Source organism: Pimephales promelas, chromosome 22 (genome assembly GCF_988280905.1).
Source record: "Pimephales promelas chromosome 22, fPimPro1.hap1.1, whole genome shotgun sequence".
In the NCBI taxonomy this organism is placed as follows: Eukaryota; Metazoa; Chordata; class Actinopteri; order Cypriniformes; family Leuciscidae; genus Pimephales; species Pimephales promelas.
This window is the reverse complement of record NC_142790.1, coordinates 294,426-320,418: the sequence shown is the minus strand read 5'-3', so window position 1 is coordinate 320,418 and position 25,993 is coordinate 294,426. Positions and strand designations below refer to the sequence as shown.

At 41.7% G+C, this 25,993-nt stretch overlaps 1 protein-coding gene across 1 annotated transcript; it reads left to right on the top strand.

Moving 5' to 3' along the window:
• The first annotated feature begins 1,172 nt into the window (after positions 1-1,172).
• On the top strand, positions 1,173-25,433 carry lancl2 (LanC lantibiotic synthetase component C-like 2 (bacterial)). Its single transcript, XM_039666393.2, has 10 exons — positions 1,173-1,287; positions 2,143-2,423; positions 7,325-7,442; positions 9,710-9,917; positions 11,472-11,619; positions 15,312-15,458; positions 19,218-19,400; positions 19,974-20,150; positions 20,845-20,917; positions 24,923-25,433. The coding sequence occupies exons 2-10, from the start codon at positions 2,253-2,255 to the stop codon at positions 24,997-24,999; spliced, it is 1,302 nt and encodes a 433-aa protein (XP_039522327.2). The 5' UTR covers positions 1,173-1,287; positions 2,143-2,252; the 3' UTR covers positions 25,000-25,433.
• Positions 25,434-25,993: the final 560 nt, after the last annotated feature.

Below are 25,993 nucleotides of genomic sequence, written 5' to 3'. Positions count from 1 at the left end.
ATGAGTGTGTGTGTGTGTTTTGAGGAGGTCATTTCATAACACTTGAAGATTTTCACACAACATTATAATCTTACAGAAATAAGGAGATGAGCAGCAGAAGTATATGGACATCCCGCTCAGAAGCACAGATGGACTCTATATATAGATTGGCCAAAACTGAAGATGTGTGTGTGTGTGTGTGTGTGTGTGTGTGTGTGTGTGTGTGTGTGTGTGTGTGTAAAATCTCAACGCAAAATCTTGCATCTCTTCAGAAGATTTACAAGTCAACAATACCCATGTGATCTCTCTGTATTACAGCCTATTATACAACAACCCCACGGCATTTATTGATACTGACCGCACTGTAAAAACATATTTTCATGATTTATTACAACTTTTGTTTCTTTTTGTCAAATCAAAGTTAATTAATGTTGTTGAGATAACATATTTTGAGTGTCTGTCGATTAAATCAATCTCCATTGCATTAACTCAAGTTTTTTTATTTCAAAGAACTCGATATTTTAAGGCAATCCGATAACTTTTTTAGGTTAAACCAATAACATTTCTTTACAGTGCAGCGCCAATGGATTTATTTAAGTCTCCAATAGAGAGAATAGTAGTAGGCTACATGACAATAATGAGTAAAAAGACTGATATGTTAACATTTTATCAAAGTTTATTCGCAAATCTCCTTCACTTTTGCATAGCACCCGATGTAAAAGAATAAATGTGTGTGTGTGTGTGTGAGAGAGAGAGAGAGAGAGTGTGTGTGTGTGAGAGAGAGAGAGAGTGTGTGAGAGAGAGAGAGAGAGAGAGAGAGAGAGAGAGAGAGAGAGAGAGAGAGAGAGAGAGAGAGAGAGAGAGAGAGAGTGTGAGAGAGAGAGAGAGAGAGAGAGAGAGAGAGAGAGAGAGAGAGTGTGTGTGAGAGAGAGACTGAGAGAGAGAGAGTGTGTGAGAGAGAGACTGAGAGAGAGAGAGGCAGAAGGGCTTCATGGATTTGTTTGCTGTATAATCCCGGATGCTGGAGCGGGATCGCCATCTGTTCCTCTTATGGATCAAATGTGCTCAAGAAGATAGAGGCAGGACATCATCATCATCATCATCATCATCATCATCCTCTGCTCTGGTGCCCCCCCCCCCCCCCTCTCTCTCTCTTTGTGTGTGTGTGTGTGTGTGTGAGAGAGAGAGAAGAGAAAGTCAAAGCCCGGAAATGAGAAAGGAAAGGACTGTGTGCGATCTGGGAGTATCGATGAGAGCTGCACCTGATCGATCACTGATCTGAGATCTGCTGTTCGAGGATGTGAGAATGTAAGTCAAACGTGTCCGGATCTCATGAATGAACACATAATGAATGCACGAGCATTTACTGCTGTTGACGCATGATTTGCGTGCGCGTGCCGGAACTTACCTTAAAAACACGGTGGTGATATTACAAGCGTTTAGATGTGCTTTACAGCTCATAATAACTGTAGCCTATGTCATGAAATCGTATAATGTTAACTGTACTACTACCAACCAATTGCAGCTATCAATATGTGTAGCTGAGCATGCGCATATGTGCATTTAATTAATATCTTACCCAAAAAGTGGTCTACAGATTGTAAAAATAAATCGTTTGCGGTCATAAGATAGCGATTGTTTAATCCACTTTCCTTTGAACAATGCTTCTGTTATTTTTTCTACCATATTATGGGTTATAAATCAATAGGCCTATTAGGGAAAATGCAATGTTTACACTATCACTGCTCGTTTAATAAAGGCTTATTTTACTTATTTTCGTAGAGGCCACATGATACCTTCATATTGGTCTCAGGAACTGTGATCAATAATAACATGCAAAGAACAGATACAAAAGAGAACAAACTCATGCAATAGACATAAACTGCATGAAACATGGTTTATAATAACTAATAATAAAAATGTATCACTTATAATTAACTAATAAATCTAAACAAATGTGGTTCACATGATATGGTAAACATATGTGAATGCCCCTTTATATAATATAATTTTTTAACTATGTTTAACTATAGGCTATTTTCGATGTATCAGTTATATTGCCTATTCAGATATAGCCTATAACATGATTTCCTATGCAATCGAAACCAGTTCATACCTGTTGGATTTGCTGTTATAACTTACTACACATTTTTCATGCTAAAGGAATCGAGACTTGTGAGCCTCATCATCAGCGGTTGTAGCATCAGGACCAGCATCAGAAACCCAAACGCGTTTCGGCCGTACGCGTGTGTCCCTGGCGGGCCGCCGTCGCGATGGGCGAGAACATGTCCAAGCGCCTGAAGCTCGTGTCGGGCTCGGAGTCCGCGATGGAGGAGCGCAGTTTCCCGAACCCGTTCCCGGACTGGGACCCGGGGCTCCTGCTGTCCCCGCAAGCCGGAGAACACGAGCCCGAGCCCGCGGAGCTGTTCGACGCCACCGGGAAGGTGTGTGTGAGCTTTAACGCCTGTTTGTGGTAGTGGTGGTGGCAGTACAGGTGTGTGTGTGTGTGTGTGTGTGTGTGTGTGTGTGTGTGTGTTTGTCATCATGTTCAGATTCAGATCTCTCTTATTGATTGATAATTCAAGTCTGGCCTTGGCCTTACACGTATAAGTAAGCTAAACAGTCGGTAATACTTTACAATAAGCATTAGTTAGCATTAGTTAATGTATTAACTGAAAACAATTGGTAACACTTAACTTAGTTAATGTATTAACTAACATGAACTAACGATGAGCAATACATGTATTACTATATTAGTGAAAACAGCTGTTCATTGTGTGTTCATATTAGTTAACAGTGGATGAACTTATGCTAATACAACCCTTGATTGTAATAATGTATTATATATAATAATGCATTAGTAAATGTTGAAATTAACATTAATAGATTAATAAATGCTGTAGAAGTACTGTTCATTAGTTTATGTTAATTAATGAGTATTATTGTAAGTGTCACCAGGCAGCGTCTCCTCTTCAGCCCTGCAGACAATTCATTATAAATCATATATACACACACACACACACACACACACACACACACTCTCCTTCATCAATGTAATCTGTCCAACAGTAGGAGATCTGTCGTTTCCCTCTGGAAGCTTGTTTCATAATCATAACTATCTTAAATTCACAATTAAATCACATTTTCACGCTTTTAAAAAATACTTTGACAAAATTAGAGCTTGATTCTCAATGAGAAAATTTTTTGTTTGTGATGACATTCACCCTTTAGTTTTCTTTACTCATAACGAGATCTGATCCGTGGTCCTCGTGAAAAAAAATCATAAATACAGTCACTAGTAATATGATTTAATGGTTTATCACCTTTGAACAATAGGTGGCGCTGTGACCAAATTGATGTGGTGTGGTCAGAGTAAGGTGACACGGGCCCTGTCCCACACGGCTCCTGAAATACGTCTTCCTTTTTCCGTGCCGTAGTGGGACCGGGACACTCGACAATCGACATCGCAAAGCATTGCAGAGTCATTCTGGCCATAGATATCTATATAAAGGCTAGATATGTCGTCCAAGCTACTGGCCAATTGAGGTCGACGTCTGCACCTGGCGGCCATCTTGTCACAGGCAGCTCGCTCACTCGTAACATTGTGTTAATGGTACATGTACTATTTAAATGACCATAACTTGCTCATTTTTATACCGATTTTCAAACGGTTTGTTTTGTTATAAACGTCAGAGATGTAGTTATGACACTGCATACTTATGAATAAAAAGTATATAAATAAATAAATAAATAATCCAGATAATTATAGCCACGTTAATAACGTTTGTAAGAAACCAAACCGTTTGTAAATCCGTCAAGATTTCAACGAGATAAGAGTATTTGTGTTCGTGCTGACCACTCATCTTACATCAGCTTGTCTGTGACAAGATGGCCGCCGGTGATGACGTTGGAAACTCCGCCGTAACACATCTAGCCTTTATATACATATCTATGATTCTGGCATCATGCCTTAAGTGTGTTAATGCAGAATACGAAAACCTTTTTCGTCTATCCACCCGAAATGATGATATGGTGAAAATCAGACCAACAGGTAGAGTTCGAAAAAGTAGTTTTTTAAAAGAAATCCAAAATGGCAGACAGGAAGTTTGGCCAAATATGTCAAAATTGGTTTCTATGTTCTCGGCATGACCCAAGGAATCTATTAAGACCCATTACAGTAAGCTAATTTAATCAAAAGCTGTTAGCATTTCTGGAAAGTCAAAACTTTCGACCACAAGGTAGCGCTGTCTCAAAATGTATTTCGCCAATACGTTCGTAAAAAAAAAAACGTTTTACAACAAAATTCAAACTAAGCGTTGTCAAAATGGGAAAGAAAGTGGGAAAGTTGGGTATCGTTGGACTCTGCATGCTGCACCGAATCTGAAGAGTTTGTGTTTTTTTCTGTTGGTTAAACCGTTTAGAAGTTATACGCAAAAAGGTCAATTTTTCACATCACCTGACCACTAGGTGGCACTGCGCTGAAGCTGTACAGGTGTCCTCAGGTCATGGCTGCCTTAACACACACCATGTTTGGTGAGAATACACTAAAGCGGTGTGTAGATATAGAAATCAGTCGCAGGTTATTAGTGAACCTTTTGACTAATCAAATAGAGACTCCACATTTGGTATGGTGACAGATCAGACCGTCCTCTATCAGTGTGCCAAATGTCATAACTTTCCTGCAAGCGGTTTCCTGCCATAGACAACCTGAACTTACACCTTCAGTGCTCGGTCCCTAATTACACATATATAAACCTAGACAACAGCTGTTCTACAGTGGAATCATGTTTCACTATTTTTACTGTATTTCTGAGCAAATAAACGCAGTCTGAGTGATCAGAAGAGACTCAGAAACATCAACACATCTCACTGACCCCAGACCTCTGAACAGAATACACACTTGTGTGTTTGTGCAGCGGTGTGTGTAAACGTAGCCATCTTCCCCTCAGTTTCTCCAAGACTGATCATGTGACACATCATTAATGCTGGTCGCGTCTCCAGTGACTGTTTTGTTTCATCGTGATCAGAGATTTGCTGGTTAATCTCTTCAGATGAGCTGATCCTTCAGGGTTTTCACACACACCGTTGAATATTAACACTGTTGATCTCTGAGATCACGAAGAGTGTGACATTCTCGAGTGGAGGGTGAAAATTAAAAGAAAAATACTCATCATAAACCATTGGAAGAAGTCATTCATTCATATAAATCGTGTGTCTTTAAAGGCTTTGTCAGCAAATATTGCGCAATAGTAATATATTTACATACGAAGCAGCACGACTGTTTTCAACACTGATAATAATCATAACTGTTTTTTGATCCTCATATTAGAGTGATTTCTGAAGGATCATGTGACACCGAAGACAGTGTCAGCTTTGATCACAGGAATAAATATATATTATTCACACAGAAAACAGATGATTTACATTATAATAATATTTCACTGTTTTTGATTTGACTAGATCTGATTTTCGGCATATGCTATGATAATCTGTTACTGTCGGATACTGTTGCTGTACCATGGCAGGCACCAGAGGTTAAAGCCGTCATAGCGTTTTTATCACACTCTGAGTCTGAGAAGTGCTTTAGATATCAGTCAAACCATCTAACACACACGATTTAAAACCATCTTTACATCTACATCTCCGTTTTCCCCATTGTAGACGTTTCTATCCCAATAAGCCTGATTTTCCCTCTGTATTCTCCGCAGTGGTTCAGCAGGGTCTCCTCAGCTGTCAATCATCTCTCTGCAGAAAAACATGTTCATTATTAGATTTGGTTCAGACTGCAGCAGCAAAGTTACCGCATCGCATCGCTCTCTCTCTATTGCAGGATTCGTATGCTATCAACTACAGCTTGTTTTTGTGCATTTTCTTTAAATAAATTGACTGTATTTGTCAAGCTCAACCATTCAACCCTGGGAAATATACATTACAGACATGCTCTACATACAGATCATGTGGGCTTGCAATGTCTGCCCCTAGTGGACATGTTTGGGATTACTTCGGTACTACTGTATTTACTTTGGGTTAACGTAAGTGTGTGTGTTGTAGTTTCTGTCCGCAGGTGAGTGTGTTACAGGCCAGGTTTGCGTCTCATTAGGATTCGGCTCACACACACACTAACTCCACACGATATTGCACTCAGACTTTCAGAAATAGCAATACACATTATGATTTTCCCCCTGTGACTGAATAAAAGGACTTTTTAAAAAATAAACATTTTCAGCATATCACAGATGACAGTTCAATATACAATCAGTAGAGCTGCACGATTAATCGTTAAAAGATTGTGATCTTGAAACACCCACGCAATCTTATTCCGTAATTACAGTAATTCTCCCGTGTCTATTAAAGCTTTGACGAGTGCGATCACAAGTGTCGTGTAAAGACAAACCGCTTCACAAACTGTATTTTCAACATCACAGTGTCATTACTTCTGTCTTACAATCACTCAAATGATCACAATAAAAGATTATAGTTCAGATATAAACACTGATGTCTACGGTAGAGATCAACATAGAGTCAATCACCTTTTGAAAATAACCTTTAACATTGGATTACACCAGCAGGTGGCGACGAGGGACTGTTAATGTGTTTGTCATTGAATCATCCATTCAAGAGATTCGTTCAGAAATGCTGATTCATCCAGTAATGAATTAAGTGAAGTCTTTACAAGTGACCCTTTCATTCAAACTGATTTTTTTTAAAAATAATTCTAATGAATTAAAAAAAAAATTAAATAGACTGACACAATTATTATTGTAAACGACGTGTTTCGGCTGTACGCGTGTGTCCTCGGAGCGCAGTTTCCCGAACCCGGACTGGGACCCGGGGCTCCTGCTGGACGCGTTTGCAGTGACACAATCATTTTGTCCAAATTAAACTCCAGTAAATTACGTTATTTTGTGGTCTGTTTAGAATTGTGGGAAGATTTCCATTAATAAATAATTGATTTAGAGTCATGCAGCTCCAACGGTTAGGCTGCCTATTCTCTTTTTGTCTCTTTCTGACTTTATTCAATGTCAAACGTTTGCAGATATTCATGAGGTATCAGTGGCTCAGGGCTGAACCGAGATGTTGTATCGCAAGGCCATGAAGTCTGTAATGTACAGTTTGTGTTTAAGGGTTAGACGTGTGTCTATGACATGGATATGCACATATTTAATTTGATGGATATTCCACAGGGCTCTGTGTTGGGTCCGCAAAACTTTTGAGTACTATTGCGTTACAATACTCAGTGCCAGTGTGCCTTTATGCCAACTAATTATAAAACTGTAAAACGAATTATGTTTGCCAATTTCATCTTGGAATCTTACTTACATTTTTTCCCCTTGTCTGGAAATAGATCAGTCTTGCATTTCAGAAGAAAGTGCAAAGCAAAATCAAAGATCTTCTTCAGCAAATGGAGGAGGGCTTGAAGACGGCAGACCCGCACGACTGCTCCGCCTACACCGGCTGGACAGGTGAGCGACTCCACACACACTTCATACACTCTCAGTTATTGAGCACAAGTTGGTGTGCCATAACTTTTGTGTGTGTGTGTGTGTGTGTGTGCATAAAAGGCAAACATTCCAGCGTTGTTCATAAAATGCTGTTACTGTGCGATTTCCTTGTTAAAAAAGTAAAACCTTCAACTCAATTCTTGAAGACAGTAACACAGTTTGGATAAATACACTCAGCTAAAGGATTATTAGGAACACACACTAATCCTGTGTTTGACCCCCTTTCTCCTTCAGAACTGTGTGAAAATCCCAGTAACTGAGCAGATTGTGAAATACTCAGACACCAACAACCATGCCACGCTCAAAACTGCTTAAATCCCCTTTCTTTCCCATTCTGACATTCAGTTTGATTGTCTTCAAATTGATTGTCTGAACTGTCTTAGATTGTCTTGACCAGGACCACACCTCTAAATGCACTGAAGCAACTGTCATGTGATTGGTTGATTAGATAATTGCATTAATGATAAATTGAACAGGTGTTCCTAATCAGTCCCTCCAGAAAAACGTGATTATGCGATCGCTGAATTCAATGCAAAATCAGCCAAAGTCCGCATATTTATGCGGGGGCCGCATTTTTTTCAAATACGCCGCATAAATTGCCGTTTTCCGTGCAAAATATGCGGGGTTTGCATCATTTCATAATCCTCGCATTTTCGTTGCAAAAAAAGTCACATGTATCTTAGCAGAAAGTTGAAAAATGTTGCGTTTGCTTCACACAAGAGCAGCCGTTTCCCCCTGTTTCCATGGGAACGTTATGAAGTGACGCAATTACGCGACGCCAGACAGACTCACGGAGGCGATTGATCTCACAAATCGAACTCGTATAACTGTCTGTCACACGTTCTACCGTCACATTGTTACTTAATAAACAACATAAGATAAAAGAAGTAGCATCAAACAGAAATGACCCGCACACATGGGGTGTTCGAGGCGCACATATAACACTGCAGAGAGCTCTTAAAGGGGCCACACCTTATTTACACTCGTTACAGTCTGAAATAAAACAAGATGAGAAATTAAATATTCCCAGCACTTTCTATGATGTAGTATGCTTGCTTATCAAAGGAAGTAATGAGAAATGACTCTTACATTAGCCGAGTGAGAACAGGATGTTGGGGGAATCACTTTTTTTCTCTTTTTCATCAAACCGCAATTTGTGCAAGTTCCCTCAATTTTTGCAAATTCCTGCAATTTACTCGCATAAAATTGCATAAATATCCCACATATTCCATCGCATTTTTAAAGTAAACGGGCCGTGTAATCAATCAGTTTTTGCCCACAACAATCACAAAAAAACTCTGCGTTTTTTTTTTCTGGAAGGACTGAATACTATTATGGTAAATGTTATATATAAATCGCAAATTTTTTCACAAATTTTGGGAAATTACCAAAACAAAATCAGTCATTTTGATTGCAAAAATCACCAAAAAAAAATCGTGAAATCCTGGAGGGACTGCCTAATAATCTTTTAGGTGAGTGTAAATAGTAGTTTACTATGAACCCACAAGTCTCTCTCGACTGATACTTTAATTTAGGCTTAACCTTTACCCGTTCTGATGTAATTTTTATCCAATTTTATTTCATTACAAATGTACCAAAAATATTGGTATTATAATGGGCTTTATGCACAGCTGCACTACTTCCTGAACTTCAGCCAGCTCCCTTGTTTCCTGTCTGCCATTATTGGACAAATTGATTAGTTCAGGTGTGCCTGACCTCAGTAGTCACGGCAACAATAATCAGACACACCTGAATTAATCAAGCTTGTCCAATAATGGCAGACAGGAAACAAAGGAGCTGGCTGAAGTTCAGGAAGTAGTGCAGCTGTGCATAAAGCCCATGTTATGCTTTATATTTTACATTATTTATTTATTATAAAGATATTAATTACTAAATTTATGTTTTTTACATCATTTTAATTATTATTAATGCTTTGTTTATGATGTTGATTTTTTACAAAATTGTGAAACGGCACAAATCAAGATTTTAGACTGTATTTGAATAGTTTCAAACCCATTTTCCACATGTGCCGAGTAAATGCTATGTGTAAGTCCAGGCTCAGAAAGCAAAACTGCTGCCATATGAATATTCCACCCATGAACTGATTGTGCCAACTATTATATCGATGCTAATTAGCCAATCCAGGCGATTTGATGCCGCCTGATGTAAAGCACGTGTTGAGGGCGCTGTCTGTGACGCTGATGTAAAGAGCGCTGTCTGTGACGCAGGCGTAGCCCTGCTGTATCTGCAGCTGCACCGCGGGACGCAGGAGGACGAGCACTTGCGGCGCGCGCTGGACTACGTGAAGCGCACCCTGAGGAGCCTGAGCGGCCGCCGCGTGTCCTTCCTGTGCGGAGACGCCGGGCCGCTAGCCGTCGGCGCGGTCGTCCACCACCACCTGAAGAACCAGGCCGAGTCACACGACTGCATCACCAAGTCAGAACCTCTGCAAACTGTTTCTCTTTAGCTTTCTTTGCTTGCTCTTGCTCTTAGTGTCGTTTGGAGAAGCTAGCTGACATTTAGCAAAAAGGGTGTGCGTAAAGCTGGGGAAAATACAGATTACAGAGTCAGGGAAGGGCTGTGATCTAAACGTGTTATTTAGAAAAATATTGAATTACATTAAATTAATAAGTTGTATTTAATCATAAGTGCCCCTATTATGTTATTTTAAAGGTTGAGAGTTTTGTTTCGGAGTCTCTTATCACAGGTTTACATGCATCCACGGTCAACAAACACGTTAATTTTCTCATGATACACATTGAACATCACTTAATATCTCAAAGAGTCTGAAACGGTTCGTTCGAAGATTCAGTCTCTCTAAGCCCCGCCTCTCGGAGAGCTGCTCTGCTGTGATTGGTCAGATGGAGATATGAACAGTAGCGATGGCGAGGGTTTTACCGTGTCAGTCTCAGAAACCGAACCGAACTCTCCCAGCATCAGATACTCTAGTGTTTGAGGGCGGAGCTTAGAGACGCTGCTCAGCCAATCAAAACCACAGGCTGGTGAGTTACAAACCAGGTTCAGCAGGAAGTGAGACTGACGACTCGTTTCGGTTCAGAATCACTTCTTACGTTTAGGAGACAAAAACTCCTTTTATCTTTGAAACTTCACAGAGCTTTTACATTCACCAACAGCTTTATTACACACTACAATATTAGAAAAATATTAGAAAAAGCGTAATTGGGGCACTTTACTAAATTGATTAGCTGTCATTAATTTGTATTCTATTAGACACTAGAATTTCTAGAAATTGCCATTGAAACGCCTGAATGTTGAACACTAGAGTTAGTTCTGCGCTCGGGTTTCTGTACACCTCATCTGTGGGCAGAACAGCGGAGAGAGAGAGAGAGAGAGAGAGAGAGAGAGCATTGATTTGGATTTGATTGAAGAGCTGGAGGTGGAAATTGCTTTTGCTCTTGTGAAGCGTTTCAGTGTGTGAGAAACAGATGCTTGTGTTGTAGTGAAGTCTCTCGCTCATCCGTCTGTGGGGAGTGTGTTATTCAGCAACTGCATGCGGTGCTCTCTCTCTCTCTCTCTCTCTCTTTCTCAACCCTCAACCAATATTGCGCTTATTTTGCTCTCAATACATTGTGTTTCTCGTACACAGGTTTCAGTTAAAGGGCTGGTATAATGCCTATTTTCACAAGATGTAAAATAAGTCTCTGATGTCCCCAGAGTGTGTGTGTGAAGTTTAAGCTCAAAATACCCATATAGATTTTCATATAGCATGTTAAAATTGTCAGTTTTTGAGGGTGAGCAAAAAACTCGCCGTTTTTGTGTCTGTCCCTTTAAATGCAAATGAGCCGCTGCTTTGACCTCTGCAGATGTTTATTCTCAAACAGCAACATTACACACGGACCACAGTTAGAAAAGTCAAATCACAATCAACCGCCCCTGTAAACAAAAGAACAAGGAGACGTTGTACTCATATTAAACTGTGTTTTAGAGAGATTGCTCTGATTGTCCATGTGTTTGCCCTCGCTCTGCCAGACTGCTGGCGCTCCAGCGCTCGGTCCTCAGCCCAGACGCAGACGTTCCTGATGAGCTTCTGTACGGACGCGCCGGCTATCTCTACGCCCTGCTGTATGTCAACAGAGAAATCGGGCCGGAAGTGGTGGATGAGGCCACCATCGCCAAGGTGATCGCCACGCTATTCATAATCACAATATATTCATGCATGAAGTCCCCCTGTAGTTTAAAACTCATCTTTGACCATCGTGCCTTAAAGGGATAGTTCACTTTGAAATTAATGTTTGATATGTTTTATCTTCCCTCAAGGCCATCCAAGATGTAGGTGTCTTTGTTTCCGCAGTATTTTCAATTTTGACATTTTTCAGTCAAACCGTTGTTGTCTATCAGTCATACACTGGAGGCTAAGGGGGTCCACCAAAGAGAAGTCCAAATTAAACATGATTTAATGACTGGTACATGGCCTAAGACACGAAACGAGCGGTTTGTGTGAGAAAACCAACAGTATTTATATCGTTTTACCTCGTGTAATCATAGCCATGACACAATGATCTGACGGCACGGGCGCTTCGGTCTGGAAGTGATCGCTTGCGCGCCGACGTCACTCTTTGTTTATACAGAGATTTGGGAAGTTTTTCCTTTCACTAAACATATTTAGATATACGGGAAACGGCAATGGAAGACGATTTTGGTATATCTAAATATGTTTAGTAAAAGGTAAAACTTCCGAAATCTCCGCGTAAATATTGAGTGACGTCACACGCAAGCGATCACTTCCGGCGTAACATTGAACTGATTCAGTTCGGTTCAGTTGGACATTGAACAACTGATTCAGATCACTGTGATTACACGAGGTAAAACAATATAAATACTGTTGGTTTTCTCACACAAACCGCTCGTTTCGTGTCTTAGGCCATGTACCAGTCATTAAATCATGTTTAATTTGGACTTCTCTTTGGTGGACCCCCTTAGCCTCCAGTGTGTGACTGATAGACAACAACGGTTTGACTGAAAAATGTCAAAATTGAAAATACTGCGGAAACAAAGACACCGACATCTTGGATGCCCAAGAAACATATCATATCAAACATATCAAAAATTAATTTCAAAGTGAACTATCCCTTTAAAATATCTTGAATGTAACTCGACACCCTTCTCCTCATTTGGTATGTGCGGTTCTGTGAATATGCAAATGAGCCCCGCCTCCACTCACTCACTCGGCTCACCACTGGTTGTCGATCACACGTTGATCTGATTGGTTACAAGGTGGTTTGTGACGTCAGAAACACCAGCGATTTCAAAGTGTGTTTTTGAGACTGTCTTTGGTTCACTGCAGTTTTAAGGAGGAAATACTCAGCAATGCTGTCCACTTATCAACACACACACGGTGTGTGTTACAGCGGATTAAACACACCACATACACACATATACAACATTAAACGCTGGATTCACACCACAGGGGGACTTTAAACTCTATCGATAAAATGCTTTACAATACATCCATTGATAAAGCGCAGAGCTGAATGTGTGTTCCTCACTGACGCGTTATCCCGCGGCCGGACTGTAGATGTGTGTCTCTCGGGCAGCTTTACGCATTACTGTCGTGTGCGCTGGCCAGCGTCCAGTTTAGCGGCGAGTATGTGGGCAGAACTGATGAGAGGTGAACAAGAGGAAGGAGAGTAATGTGTTTGTTGGCATGCACATGTTGTGTGTGTGTGTGTGTGTGTGTGTGTGTGTTTGCCTCAGTAATCTTGTAACATTAAAGCTGCCGTTGAATCCGCATGTGGAGAATCTGTGGTTATTAAAGCTTGTTCAGTTAAAGGGGTCATGATAAAAGAAATCAATACTTTTTTTCAGCAAGGAAGAATTACATTGATCAAAAGTGACATTGCAGACATATTTATGATGTTACAAATTAATCAATTTCAAATAAATACTGTTTTTTTGAAAATTAAAATCAAAGAATCCTTCAAACAAAATGCACACAACTGTTTTCAACATTTATAATCATGAGGCAGATTAGCTAACACAGCAGACAAGCGGCTAGCAGTGACATCAGCGCAAATCACCTGTCACTCAAGCGGCGACGTCATTAATGATACAGAACTTTAAGGCTTAATATGATTTAAACAGATGAGTAATAAAATAATTCAGCGTCCTCTGTCGTCATGAAGGGCAAAATGAGCTATATAGACCAAAACCACTTTTGGTACCAGACTGTAAACATGTTTTTTTCTGCTGTGAAGTTGGACATTTTAACATGGAGGTCTATGGGATCGAGCCGGCCTCTAGTGGCCATTGGAGGAACTGCAGTTTAAAGGTGCTCTATGTAACTTTTTCACTTCACTAAAGCATAAAAATACCGTTTGCATATATAGATGAGTTGAAGGTTACACTCGTTTCTCTGGAAAACACTTATTTTACTTTGAAATGTGCGTTTCCAGGTTGTTGTTTTGGTCTGTGATGCTACATGTCGATAATTTTCATTGTCCGTCACGCTCGTTCCTGTTGCGTGAGCTCAAACTGGCGACCCGTGTGAGCGTCGAGTCCGAGGAGGCGGGAGAAACCACGATCTCCTTTATTTTTGAATTGGACTGCAGTGCCTATTTCCACCACTAGTTGTCATTCACTTTAAGTCCCTTCTGTGTTGGACTCGAGAGCGACCCCTGGAGGCTGGGCCTGGTGTGGGTGTGTGCTGTTATTCGTGCGACTGGGACGTGATGCTGTATTCTGGGACACGTGAGAGCAGAGCTGAGTCTCCAGAAGTGCTCGTGATGAGGACGGAGATCTGAGTCTGCACTATCGGCTTCGTCTCCGGAGGGTCTCGGCTGGTTTTGGTGACGGGGCAGTTTCAGAGACCGAGAGAGAAGTCTGTGCTGACCAGAAGTCCTTTTTATCCCGGGATAAATCTATAGTCATTGGCCGGTATTCTGCTTCATTGCCCAAAACAGCCTCCGCGTCATTAACCTCCAATCAGGTTTATTGTAATACCTGCAAGCGCTTTCATTTATCCTCTCTATTGCGGACTTATCCCTCTATCACTTCTGCTTTATGACCAGACACGTGTTATATTATTACAGATACAGACACTTACTGTGTGTGCTTCAGTTTTTAAAGTAATAGTTCATCCAAAAGTGAATGTATCTCATTATCCACTCGTGTTTTTTGGTATTTAGTCATTAAACACGAAAGGAGAACTGACGAATCCATGCCCGGCTCATCTCCATTCAGCAGCGCACTGTTTTCACCACAACGATCTTTTATTGCCCTTATGTGGAGGAAACTTGATATATCAGCCGCTATATGTTCATTTTTAAAGTTATCGTTATCGGCCTGATGAGAAAATTTGGCTGATATAATAAAGTCGATAATTAATGGATTATTTCTTACAGCTGAGACGCTTCAGATGTGATAATGATCGCTTTAAATTGCTTGAAAATTGAAATATGATTGGAATCACTTCAAAAAGAAAAATAGCGCAAGTGTGTCATATCGGCTACATTAAATGATCAAGAACATTATATTTGTGTGATTGGGTCATGGCTTTTAATGATGAGACTTTTGTTGTAATCAGGCTCTCAAAAATCATAAAAAACTTGGATTTCGATTTATCAGCCAATACATCGGTTATCGGCTCTCAAATATAAAGAATTGTCGGTTATCGGTCAGATTTCCCTACTAATGCAACATTTGCTCTTGTGTAATAGTCCTCTGTTATATTTCTCTGTGTTATTGCTGACACACTATTTTAATCCGTTCTTTTACCTTTGCTGAACCGCCGTGAATAATTCTGCCGAGAAGTGACCGATACTTTGATCCGCAACTGGACTCTCATCTCCGTGTGCTCTCTGGCGCCCCCAGGTGGTCACGGCTATTCTGGAGTCGGGGAAGAACTTGTCTAAAGAGGAGAAGAAAAGCGAGCGATGCCCGCTGCTGTACGAGTGGCACAAGAAGCAGTACGTAGGAGCCGCTCACGGTCTGGCAGGCATTTACTACATGCTCATGCAGGTGAGAGTGTGTGTGTGTGTGTGTGTGAATAAAACTGGACCTGTTGTGTAGTTTTGATGTGTTTCAGGCTCTCCTAGAACAGGTTTCCCTGCTTGAATGTTGATTATTCTCCTCATATTCTCCATTGTTGCGGCTCCTCTCTTCCCAGTCTGTCAGTAACGCTCTGTTTACTTCCTGTCTCTATGAAGCCCCTCCTCCTGAAAAACACACTGTGCTCTGATTGGTCAGCTGGAGCAGTGTGTTGTGATTGGTCGAGCGCTTTGAGTGTGTTTGGGAATGTCCCGCCCCTTTCCATGACCACCACTTTAACACACTACTAACTACCTCAACCAGGCCCCGCCCCTTTATTCTGCATGTGATTAATATAATGATAATTGATAGGAATTAGGAATCTTAGGAATCGCTCTCTCAGGACCATCTGACCCTTCCAGAGAACAGCTAATGTTGGCTTTTTGTCTGAACGTTGCTCCATTAATGTATTAAAAGATCTGATGTGCAGCTGTAGATTACTCAGCTTCCTCACATACAACAAGTCTTCAAATAATGAATATAATCATCTATTCGAGCACAACCGACTGCAGTGTGTGTAAAACATCGGCCTCTCCTGCGGGCGGGCTGAGATTGATCAGAGCTTCTACAGCTTTCAGATGTTGATCTGTAAACCCAATCAGAGACGACGAGCCCGGATTGACCAGTAACCGGATCACGGATGCTTTTACTGCAGAGTCGGCACTTCTGCCCTCGGAGGCCAACAACACCGCGGGATGAAGTTTATTCAATTAATATTAAACTGCTTTAGGGAAATCTAACTCGCAGAAGTGCTTAAAGAAGAAAGCTTGTAATAAAATGAAACCCCAAACGAAGAGTCGTGTTTAAAAAGCTTTCAGTAGGGACGATTTAAACAATAAGGATGCATTCAATGATCAAAAGTGACAGTAAAGAGATTTATAATGTTACAATGATTTGGTTTTAAATAAATGCTGTTCTATTGAACTTCCTATTCATAAAAGAATCCTGAAAAAAGATGGTTTCAACTGATAATAATCATAAATGTTTCTTGAGCATCAGATCCTCATATTAAAATGGTTTGTGAAGGATCATGTGACACTGAAGACTGGAGTAATGATAAACTCAGCTTTGATCACAGGAATAAATTACACTTTACTGTATATTCACATAGAGAACAGTTTTGTGAACGTGAGTTCTTCTCTAGTGTAAATATGAATAAGGATGGCGTAGATTTCACAGCGGTTCGAGCTCGATTCAGACCCTGACAATGTTACCGAACAAGAGGATCGTGCGAACGGACTTCAAGCGCAGATTTCGAGTGGAGTCGAATGTTTACATTTCAGATACGATGTTATTCACCATTTAATTAATATTTGTCGGAAAACTGGTAATAGTTCCTAAGTGAACAAAAGCGCGAGCTTGCAGAAGACAAGCGGTCCTATCCGTTATAATGTTCAGGAACTGTTTCAGCCACTTCATCAGGCTTAGGGAGGAAAAATCTCGCTGTCCAAAACATCGTTCTTGAAAAGGGGATTATAAATAAAATCTCTCCCTTTGCAGTGGAGTTTGAGCTTTGTAATCTTGCAGATGTTGTTTATGCGGAAACGGCAACATTACACACTGACTACAGTTAGAAAAGTGTTCAAAGTTAAAACATTATAACCTTAATATTGCACTAAATTAAATAAACTAACTAAATAGTTGTTGTATTTGTTGCTATTAACTCATCATTAGTCAGTTAATTTGGATGTTTAATAAAGCATGCTCATTTCCACTATCTTTATTGTCTTTCAAAAGTGAGTCGATTCTCACTTTTGAAAGACAATAACTTTATATACGGTGCACTTTCAGATCTAAATCTTTGCAGGATGTTTTCATCCCCTTAGAGCTATAGTCCACACCATATGAACAGTCATTTTCAAAAATCCATGATAGGTGAACATTAATCATTTAAAAACACTTTGAATTTTTAGAAAAATACTTTTTTCATACTGTAAATTAATTTTAGCTTGTGATTTATTTTAAATTGATGTAGGGCAAAACAGTATAGAGTTCAACATTTTAATATCAGTGTTATTGACTATACCATAAAAATAATCAAATCAATAATCAAACATGACATCAAAATATGGCAACTTTCATAGAAGGGGATGTAGATATAAATGTCTCGTTCTAAGGTAATAAAAACATTACGGTTTGTTAAAGTTCTTTATACACCACTGAACGCATACGTAGTTATGGATGTCATATTGCATTTCTGTTAATAGACACTATATTTTACATCTTTTTATCTCTTTAATGTCTGATTAATTTCCTTGAAATAGTTGGACCGTCTGCGTCAAGATAGATTTTTTTTTTTCTTGCATTAAATTTGTCAAATTTACAAAGTTTGGTGTGAATTATGTTTTCTGTGACTGAAAACGCTTCCCTTGTTTGGCCACACTTGACTGAGTGCTACATGTGAAATCTGTTTATACTCCTTCAAAAAGCATCCCAAGATGCAGCATCATGTCTCGTAGCATTAGCTGACATCTGTTCTTCCTGAGCCGCTCCTCTGCAACCCACGTCTTTATGGGCCGTTTCCGTGCTTTAGCGGGAAAAGCAGAGTCGAGAGGCTCTGAAATGCTCATTTCTCATCCCCTGTAATAAAGCGGACGCTCCGCTAGTGAATGAGCTGCTGACAGCGCTAACAGAGACGTAGCGCTGTGGTTTGTGACGGACCCTGGAGGATTGTGATGTAATCTGAGGCAATAGTGCTGTCAGGAGATCAGCTCTGGCGTTAACACTATTCATCAGTCATGGAGCCGTTTCTTTGTTTTGGTGCCGTGAGAGAATATTGTTTTTTGTTCTGTAATTCAGCGAAGCATCTCGTATTCCTCTGTCTTCTGTTCGGGGATCTGCTCTGGAAGAAGGAACGGTTCAGTCCTAAGGAAAAGCTAAAGATCCCGATATACTCAAACTGGACGCATTAGAATATGGTGCAAAAGTTCATTTATTTCAGTAATTTAACTGAAACTAATATATTATATAGACTCGTTACATGCAAAGTGAGATATTTCATGCCTTTATTTGTTACAATTTTGATGATTATGGCTTACAGCTTATCACAAAATTCAAAATTATTCAATAACCCACCTATTGCATCATCACCACACGGACCAATGGGAGCTCAGAGGCGTTTTTGACAAAGTGTTTCAAACTCCAGAAATGAACTGATTTGGTTCTTAATGACGTCACACCAGTTCCTCCTTCGATCTCGTTTGATGATGATATATGACATCATTGTAAAGCATCTGGTGGTGATGACGTCAGGAGCCAGTCTGATCAGCTGGTTAGCAGGTCCATCGTGACGGATATTAGTCTCCAGAAGTGTGTGTTTAGAGATGGAAAAGGCTCCTGCGAGCTGATTGGCTTGCGGTCGGCACGGTAACATGAGTGTCGTCATGGCGACGCAGCATACAGCGGTCCAACTAAAGGATGCAGATATTCATATAGGCGTGATGATGATGATTCGTCTGGATTGTTTAATTTCAGCCGTCTGAACAAATGTCAGTAATATCCGTCAATTCAAATAAAAATGTGCTTCATTGGCTTGACAATTGTTTCGATGCATTGCTAATTTTTACAGTGAATCATCATGTACATATACAGTACACACATTAAAGTGCTGGTGTTTGTGCCATGAAGGGTCATTAACCCGTCAGTTTTAATAAACCGCACACACTAATCACGTCTCCTCTCTCCTCGCAGCCGAGCGCTAAAGTGAGCCAGGAGGTCCTGAACGAGCTGCTTCGGCCCAGTGTGGATTACCTGCGGCACAAGCGGTTCCGGTCCGGCAATTACCCATCATCCCTCAGCAACGAGAGCGACCGACTGGTGCACTGGTGTCACGGGGCGCCTGGAGTCCTGCACATGCTCATCATGGCTCATAAAGTGAGTCTCTAACACACACTCGTCACTCTGTTTGCATTCATTCTTACCATATATATATATATATATAATTACAGCAAGAGTTGGTCTTATATCTCTTGACATGCTCATATGTTTCATAAATAGATGATCATGTTACGGTACTGTATGATATGACATCAGCGGCATCCGTCTGTCATGCCGCCCACCTCTCATGTTTCTTCTGTTTTAGTTTTAAAGTCACTGAGTTTGTTTCTTTAGTTCTGTACAGGTTTCCTCTCTCAGCATGCGGCAGCCGACACTGACCTCTAGTGGCCACTTTTGTTTTGAAGCATATAAGCCTTATTTTTTATTTTACAAGTGAAATTGGCTTTATTGTGATATTTAAGTTTATACAATTAACATTTAATGTGTTCAAAATTTAAAAGTACTAAAAGTTTAGTCGCATAATTAAATAGTATAGTGTCATTTAAAACTGAAAACTAATAAGAGTGTTAAATATCACTATAGTTTTGATATCTCTCTCTCTCTCTCTCAGTTAAATTGTCTCTGTGTGTATCTGGCGGTTTATCTCTGCGTGTTGTGTGTGTGTGTCAGGTGTTCAGGGATGAGAAGTACCTGCGTGACGCAGTGGAGTGTGGAGAGCTGATCTGGCAGAAAGGTCTGCTGAGGAAAGGTTACGGGATCTGTCACGGCACCGCAGGCAACGGATACGCCTTCCTCTCGCTCTACAAGCTCACACACGACAAGAAGTACCTGTATCGGGCCTGCAAGGTAGAGTGTGTGTGTGTGACGCATCCACACACACTCGCTTCATCACTATATCTGTGGCGTTAACATCTCAATACAGCAGTCACATGACCACTCTACATATACTGGTCTAGCTGTTTATATATGGCGTTTTTAACTATTTCAGCTTTTTTATACTATATATCACATTCTGAGATATTTTAATCACACTGATGATTAATTCCTTATGAAATAGTTTTTTTTTGTGTGTGTAATATGAAACAGTATTCCAGAAAAAAAAAATAGTAACTTAAAACAAAAGAATCGTTACGATCAGGTGACATGAATTCTTCACTATTTTTTGTTTTTAATCGGTGAAGTGATGAGATTTCTATATTTAGTTTGGTGGAAATTAATAATTTTGTTCTGCTTGGACTCATTGTACTGATCAGAAATCGTGATTTTTCTCTGTTAGATTAGAATGACTGACGCACAGCTGCAGGTTTATTAGCCGCCGTCACTTTATGAGCGATAACACACACAACGCAGATCTGACACACACCTCCTCACAACTCTACACTAATTCAGAAGTTCAAGACTTTGACTCGTCTAACTCGTTTAATACTGTGCTTGTGCGGATACTCGACGAAACGGCCATTTTGGCATAGTTGTGTTTAATGCATGTTATTGTCCATTCGAGCACTGTCTGACGCGTGTGTGTGTGTGTGTTTCTGTCTAGTTTGCCGAGTGGTGTCTAGACTACGGGAAGCACGGCTGCCGCATCCCTGACCGGCCATACTCCCTGTTTGAAGGTAAATGAATAATCACGTCTCCTCAATATTCTCCCAGAGCCCCTAAACTCTTACGATCGTCAGTCCTGAGATCAGTGGCGTCCGTCTGTGCTGAAGCTGACACTGTGAGATCAGACCTGAGATCAGACCTGAGATCAGTGGCGTCCCTCTGTGCTGAAGCTGACACTGTGAGATCAGACCTGAGATCAGTGGCGTCCCTCTGTGCTGAAGCTGACACTGTGAGATCAGACCTGAGATCAGTGGCGTCCGTCTGTGCTGAAGCTGACACTGTGAGATCAGACCTGAGATCAGTGGCGTCCCTCTGTGCTGAAGCTGACACTGTGAGATCAGACCTGAGATCAGTGGCGTCCGTCTGTGCTGAAGCTGACACTGTGAGATCAGACCTGAGATCAGACCTGAGATCAGTGGCGTCCCTCTGTGCTGAAGCTGACACTGTGAGATCAGACCTGAGATCAGACCTGAGATCAGTGGCGTCCGTCTGTGCTGAAGCTGACACTGTGAGATCAGTCCTGAGATCAGAGGCGTCCATCTGTGCTGAAGCTGACACTGTGAGATCAGACCTGAGATCAGTGGCGTCCGTCTGTGCTGAAGCTGACACTGTGAGATCAGTCCTGAGATCAGACCTGAGATCAGTGGCGTCCCTCTGTGCTGAAGCTGACACTGTGAGATCAGACCTGAGATCAGACCTGAGATCAGTGGCGTCCCTCTGTGCTGAAGCTGACACTGTGAGATCAGACCTGAGATCAGTGGCGTCCCTCTGTGCTGAAGCTGACACTGTGAGATCAGACCTGAGATCAGACCTGAGATCAGAGGCGTCCATCTGTGCTGAAGCTGACACTGTGAGATCAGACCTGAGATCAGTGGCGTCCGTCTGTGCTGAAGCTGACACTGTGAGATCAGTCCTGAGATCAGACCTGAGATCAGTGGCGTCCCTCTGTGCTGAAGCTGACACTGTGAGATCAGACCTGAGATCAGACCTGAGATCAGTGGCGTCCGTCTGTGCTGAAGCTGACACTGTGAGATCAGACCTGAGATCAGACCTGAGATCAGTGGCGTCCCTCTGTGCTGAAGCTGACACTGTGAGATCAGACCTGAGATCAGACCTGAGATCAGTGGCGTCCGTCTGTGCTGAAGCTGACACTGTGAGATCAGTCCTGAGATCAGAGGCGTCCATCTGTGCTGAAGCTGACACTGTGAGATCAGACCTGAGATCAGTGGCGTCCGTCTGTGCTGAAGCTGACACTGTGAGATCAGACCTGAGATCAGTGGCGTCCGTCTGTGCTGAAGCTGACACTGTGAGATCAGACCTGAGATCAGTGGCGTCCCTCTGTGCTGAAGCTGACACTGTGAGATCAGACCTGAGATCAGTGGCGTCCCTCTGTGCTGAAGCTGACACTGTGAGATCAGACCTGAGATCAGTGGCGTCCGTCTGTGCTGAAGCTGACACTGTGAGATCAGACCTGAGATCAGACCTGAGATCAGTGGCGTCCCTCTGTGCTGAAGCTGACACTGTGAGATCAGACCTGAGATCAGACCTGAGATCAGTGGCGTCCGTCTGTGCTGAAGCTGACACTGTGAGATCAGTCCTGAGATCAGAGGCGTCCATCTGTGCTGAAGCTGACACTGTGAGATCAGACCTGAGATCAGTGGCGTCCGTCTGTGCTGAAGCTGACACTGTGAGATCAGTCCTGAGATCAGAGGCGTCCATCTGTGCTGAAGCTGACACTGTGAGATCAGACCTGAGATCAGTGGCGTCCCTCTGTGCTGAAGCTGACACTGTGAGATCAGACCTGAGATCAGTGGCGTCCCTCTGTGCTGAAGCTGACACTGTGAGATCAGACCTGAGATCAGTGGCGTCCCTCTGTGCTGAAGCTGACACTGTGAGATCAGACCTGAGATCAGTGGCGTCCGTCTGTGCTGAAGCTGACACTGTGAGATCAGACCTGAGATCAGACCTGAGATCAGTGGCGTCCCTCTGTGCTGAAGCTGACACTGTGAGATCAGACCTGAGATCAGACCTGAGATCAGTGGCGTCCGTCTGTGCTGAAGCTGACACTGTGAGATCAGTCCTGAGATCAGAGGCGTCCATCTGTGCTGAAGCTGACACTGTGAGATCAGACCTGAGATCAGTGGCGTCCGTCTGTGCTGAAGCTGACACTGTGAGATCAGTCCTGAGATCAGACCTGAGATCAGTGGCGTCCCTCTGTGCTGAAGCTGACACTGTGAGATCAGACCTGAGATCAGACCTGAGATCAGTGGCGTCCCTCTGTGCTGAAGCTGACACTGTGAGATCAGACCTGAGATCAGTGGCGTCCGTCTGTGCTGAAGCTGACACTGTGAGATCAGACCTGAGATCAGACCTGAGATCAGTGGCGTCCCTCTGTGCTGAAGCTGACACTGTGAGATCAGACCTGAGATCAGACCTGAGATCAGTGGCGTCCGTCTGTGCTGAAGCTGACACTGTGAGATCAGTCCTGAGATCAGAGGCGTCCATCTGTGCTGAAGCTGACACTGTGAGATCAGACCTGAGATCAGTGGCGTCCGTCTGTGCTGAAGCTGACACTGTGAGATCAGTCCTGAGATCAGTAGAGTCCCCCCTTTTATTATATTTATGTGCTTCCACACATGTGCTCCCTTTATTGTGTAGCGCATTATTACAGTTTATATTGGATAATTATATAGTCTTCATAAACATAACCTTCTGCTCATCAAAGCTGCATTTATTTGATCAAAAATAACAGTGAAATATTACTCCAGTGTAAATCATCTGTTTTCTATGTGAATATACAGTAAAGTGTAATTTATTCCTGTGATCAAAGCAGAATTTATCATCATTACTCCAGTCTTCAGGGTCACATGATCCTCCACAAATCACTCTAATATGAGGATCTGATGATCAACAAACACTTATGATTATTATCAGTGTTGAAAACGGTTGTGCTGCTTCATATTTCTGTGGAAATCGTCATATATTTTATTTTTCAGGATTCTCTAATGAATAGAATTTTCAAATGAACAGCATTTATCTAAAACAGAATCTTTTGTCACATTATAAATTTAATTTAATTTTACACATTATAAAGTCTTTTATTGTCAGTTTTGATCAATTTAATGCATCCTTGATTAAAAAAGGTGTTAATTTCTTTAAAAAAAAAATCTTTGTGACCCCAAACTTTTGGAGCTGTAGTTTATTTTAGCCATTTTAAAAAACATTGATTAATTTAAGCTGTGTTGATTGTGCAGTACGTCTCTCTTCATCAGTTCTCTAGTACACATTGAGCTCCTGGGCTTCAGCTTTAGGTTCTAATCCCGCTCGCAACATGTCCTGATTCCTCTCTCTCCTCGTATCTCCCGTCTGCCGAGTAAAAGAGGCAAACGATTATAAAGTGTCAGAGAGCCCAAATCCCTTATTCCCAGTGTGCTGGTGTCGGAGAAGCTCTGAAGTCCTCGTCCACTTCACCGCGGTCGGCATGGCAACACTTCCTGCGCTCATTAAAAGCCACACTCTGATTGGGCGTTTAGAGACTCCATCTCTACCTCGGTCTTTAGTGGGCGCACACACACACACACACACACACACACACACACACTGCATATTAATGAGAAATATTGAATTAGTCTGCAATTATATATAATTCTAGGCATTTGTACTTAGTCACCATTAAATCAAAATGGACAAATCTTTATTTGTCATGGAATATCAGTGTTTACTGTAAATGATTTATGTGTGCACATCATCATTATAGTGTTAATAATCCTGAATGAGCATCAGTTCCTCTTCAGCATCTCTTCTCTGATGATGTGGGCGGGGCTATAACCTGTCAATCACATGAGATCAGCCAATAGCAAACCACAACCATCCAATCAGTTCCTCACAGACACAATCAAGCCCCGCCCACACGTGTTCTCGTTCCTGAAGCGTTTCATTCTGTTTCTAAGCACGTGAGATGATGGTATGCTCTGATGATGTCATGAATATCTCCTAACCTGTGGTTCTGTGTGCAGGAATGGCCGGAGCCGTCCACTTTCTCTCCGACGTCCTCCAGCCCGAGGGATCCAGCTTCCCTGCTTTTGAACTTTGACCTGTGCGTGTGGACTCATAGACTTCTGTTGAGCTCAATGGTGCGCCTGGTGGACCCTTTACAACGGACACACACACAACCGACGCCTTGAGCTGTGTGTCCGTAGCTCGTGTCTTCATCAGTCTGTTGGATTATATCTGAAGCTAATACATGTTTGAGTTTGATGTCTTGTGCGTTTGCATGTGTGTCGGTGAATCGCACTGGAGCTTTCGTTCGTTCGTCGGTGTCGTCTCGGTCTCTGCATGAGGATGGAAACACAAGCTCATGTCGGAATGTGTTTGTGCGTCTTGAAGCCAATATAATCCGAATCCGACTTAGTGTGTTTGTGTGTCAGTGTTATCGTCTCGATGACTGATCCAATCCAGTGTTCCTGAAAGAATGTACACATCGTTCCTCAGGATATGAATGTCTCAATAAATTGGGCCTTTTCTGAACCGGTCACATGTCTGATTCTAGAGAACAGCTCTGAAGATCATTCTCAAATAATGCTCAGTGTTTCAGGAGTATTAGATTAGACTGCAGTAAGAAGAGCAACGATTATTTCCACATCAACGACTGCTTTTTTACTTGTTTCCTAAGCTAGGCTCGGGTCACATGATGCACAAACCTGTCGAATCAGGGAGACATCACAACACTTTCATCAGATCGCTGTAAACACTGTCACAGACACCCCATTTACACCTGGTATTAACATGCGATCTGTATCCGGGTGATAAGTACCGATTCCATTTTCACCTGGCCGCATAAATGTGTTTTTGCAAAACGGATATAAATCCGATCTTCAACTCCCGCGTTATATGCAGATTTATTGGATTGCACGCCATCAAAAGCAACAGATATGAGCTGCATTTTATTGATCATCGGCTAATTTCCAAATCAAAGACATCAATAAGAGAGAGTTGCAACAGCCCTGGTAAGAAAATTCGTTTCTTTACTTGAAGATGATTGTGTGTTAAGCGTCTGTGACTTACTTTCAATTTTATTTGCGATGTTT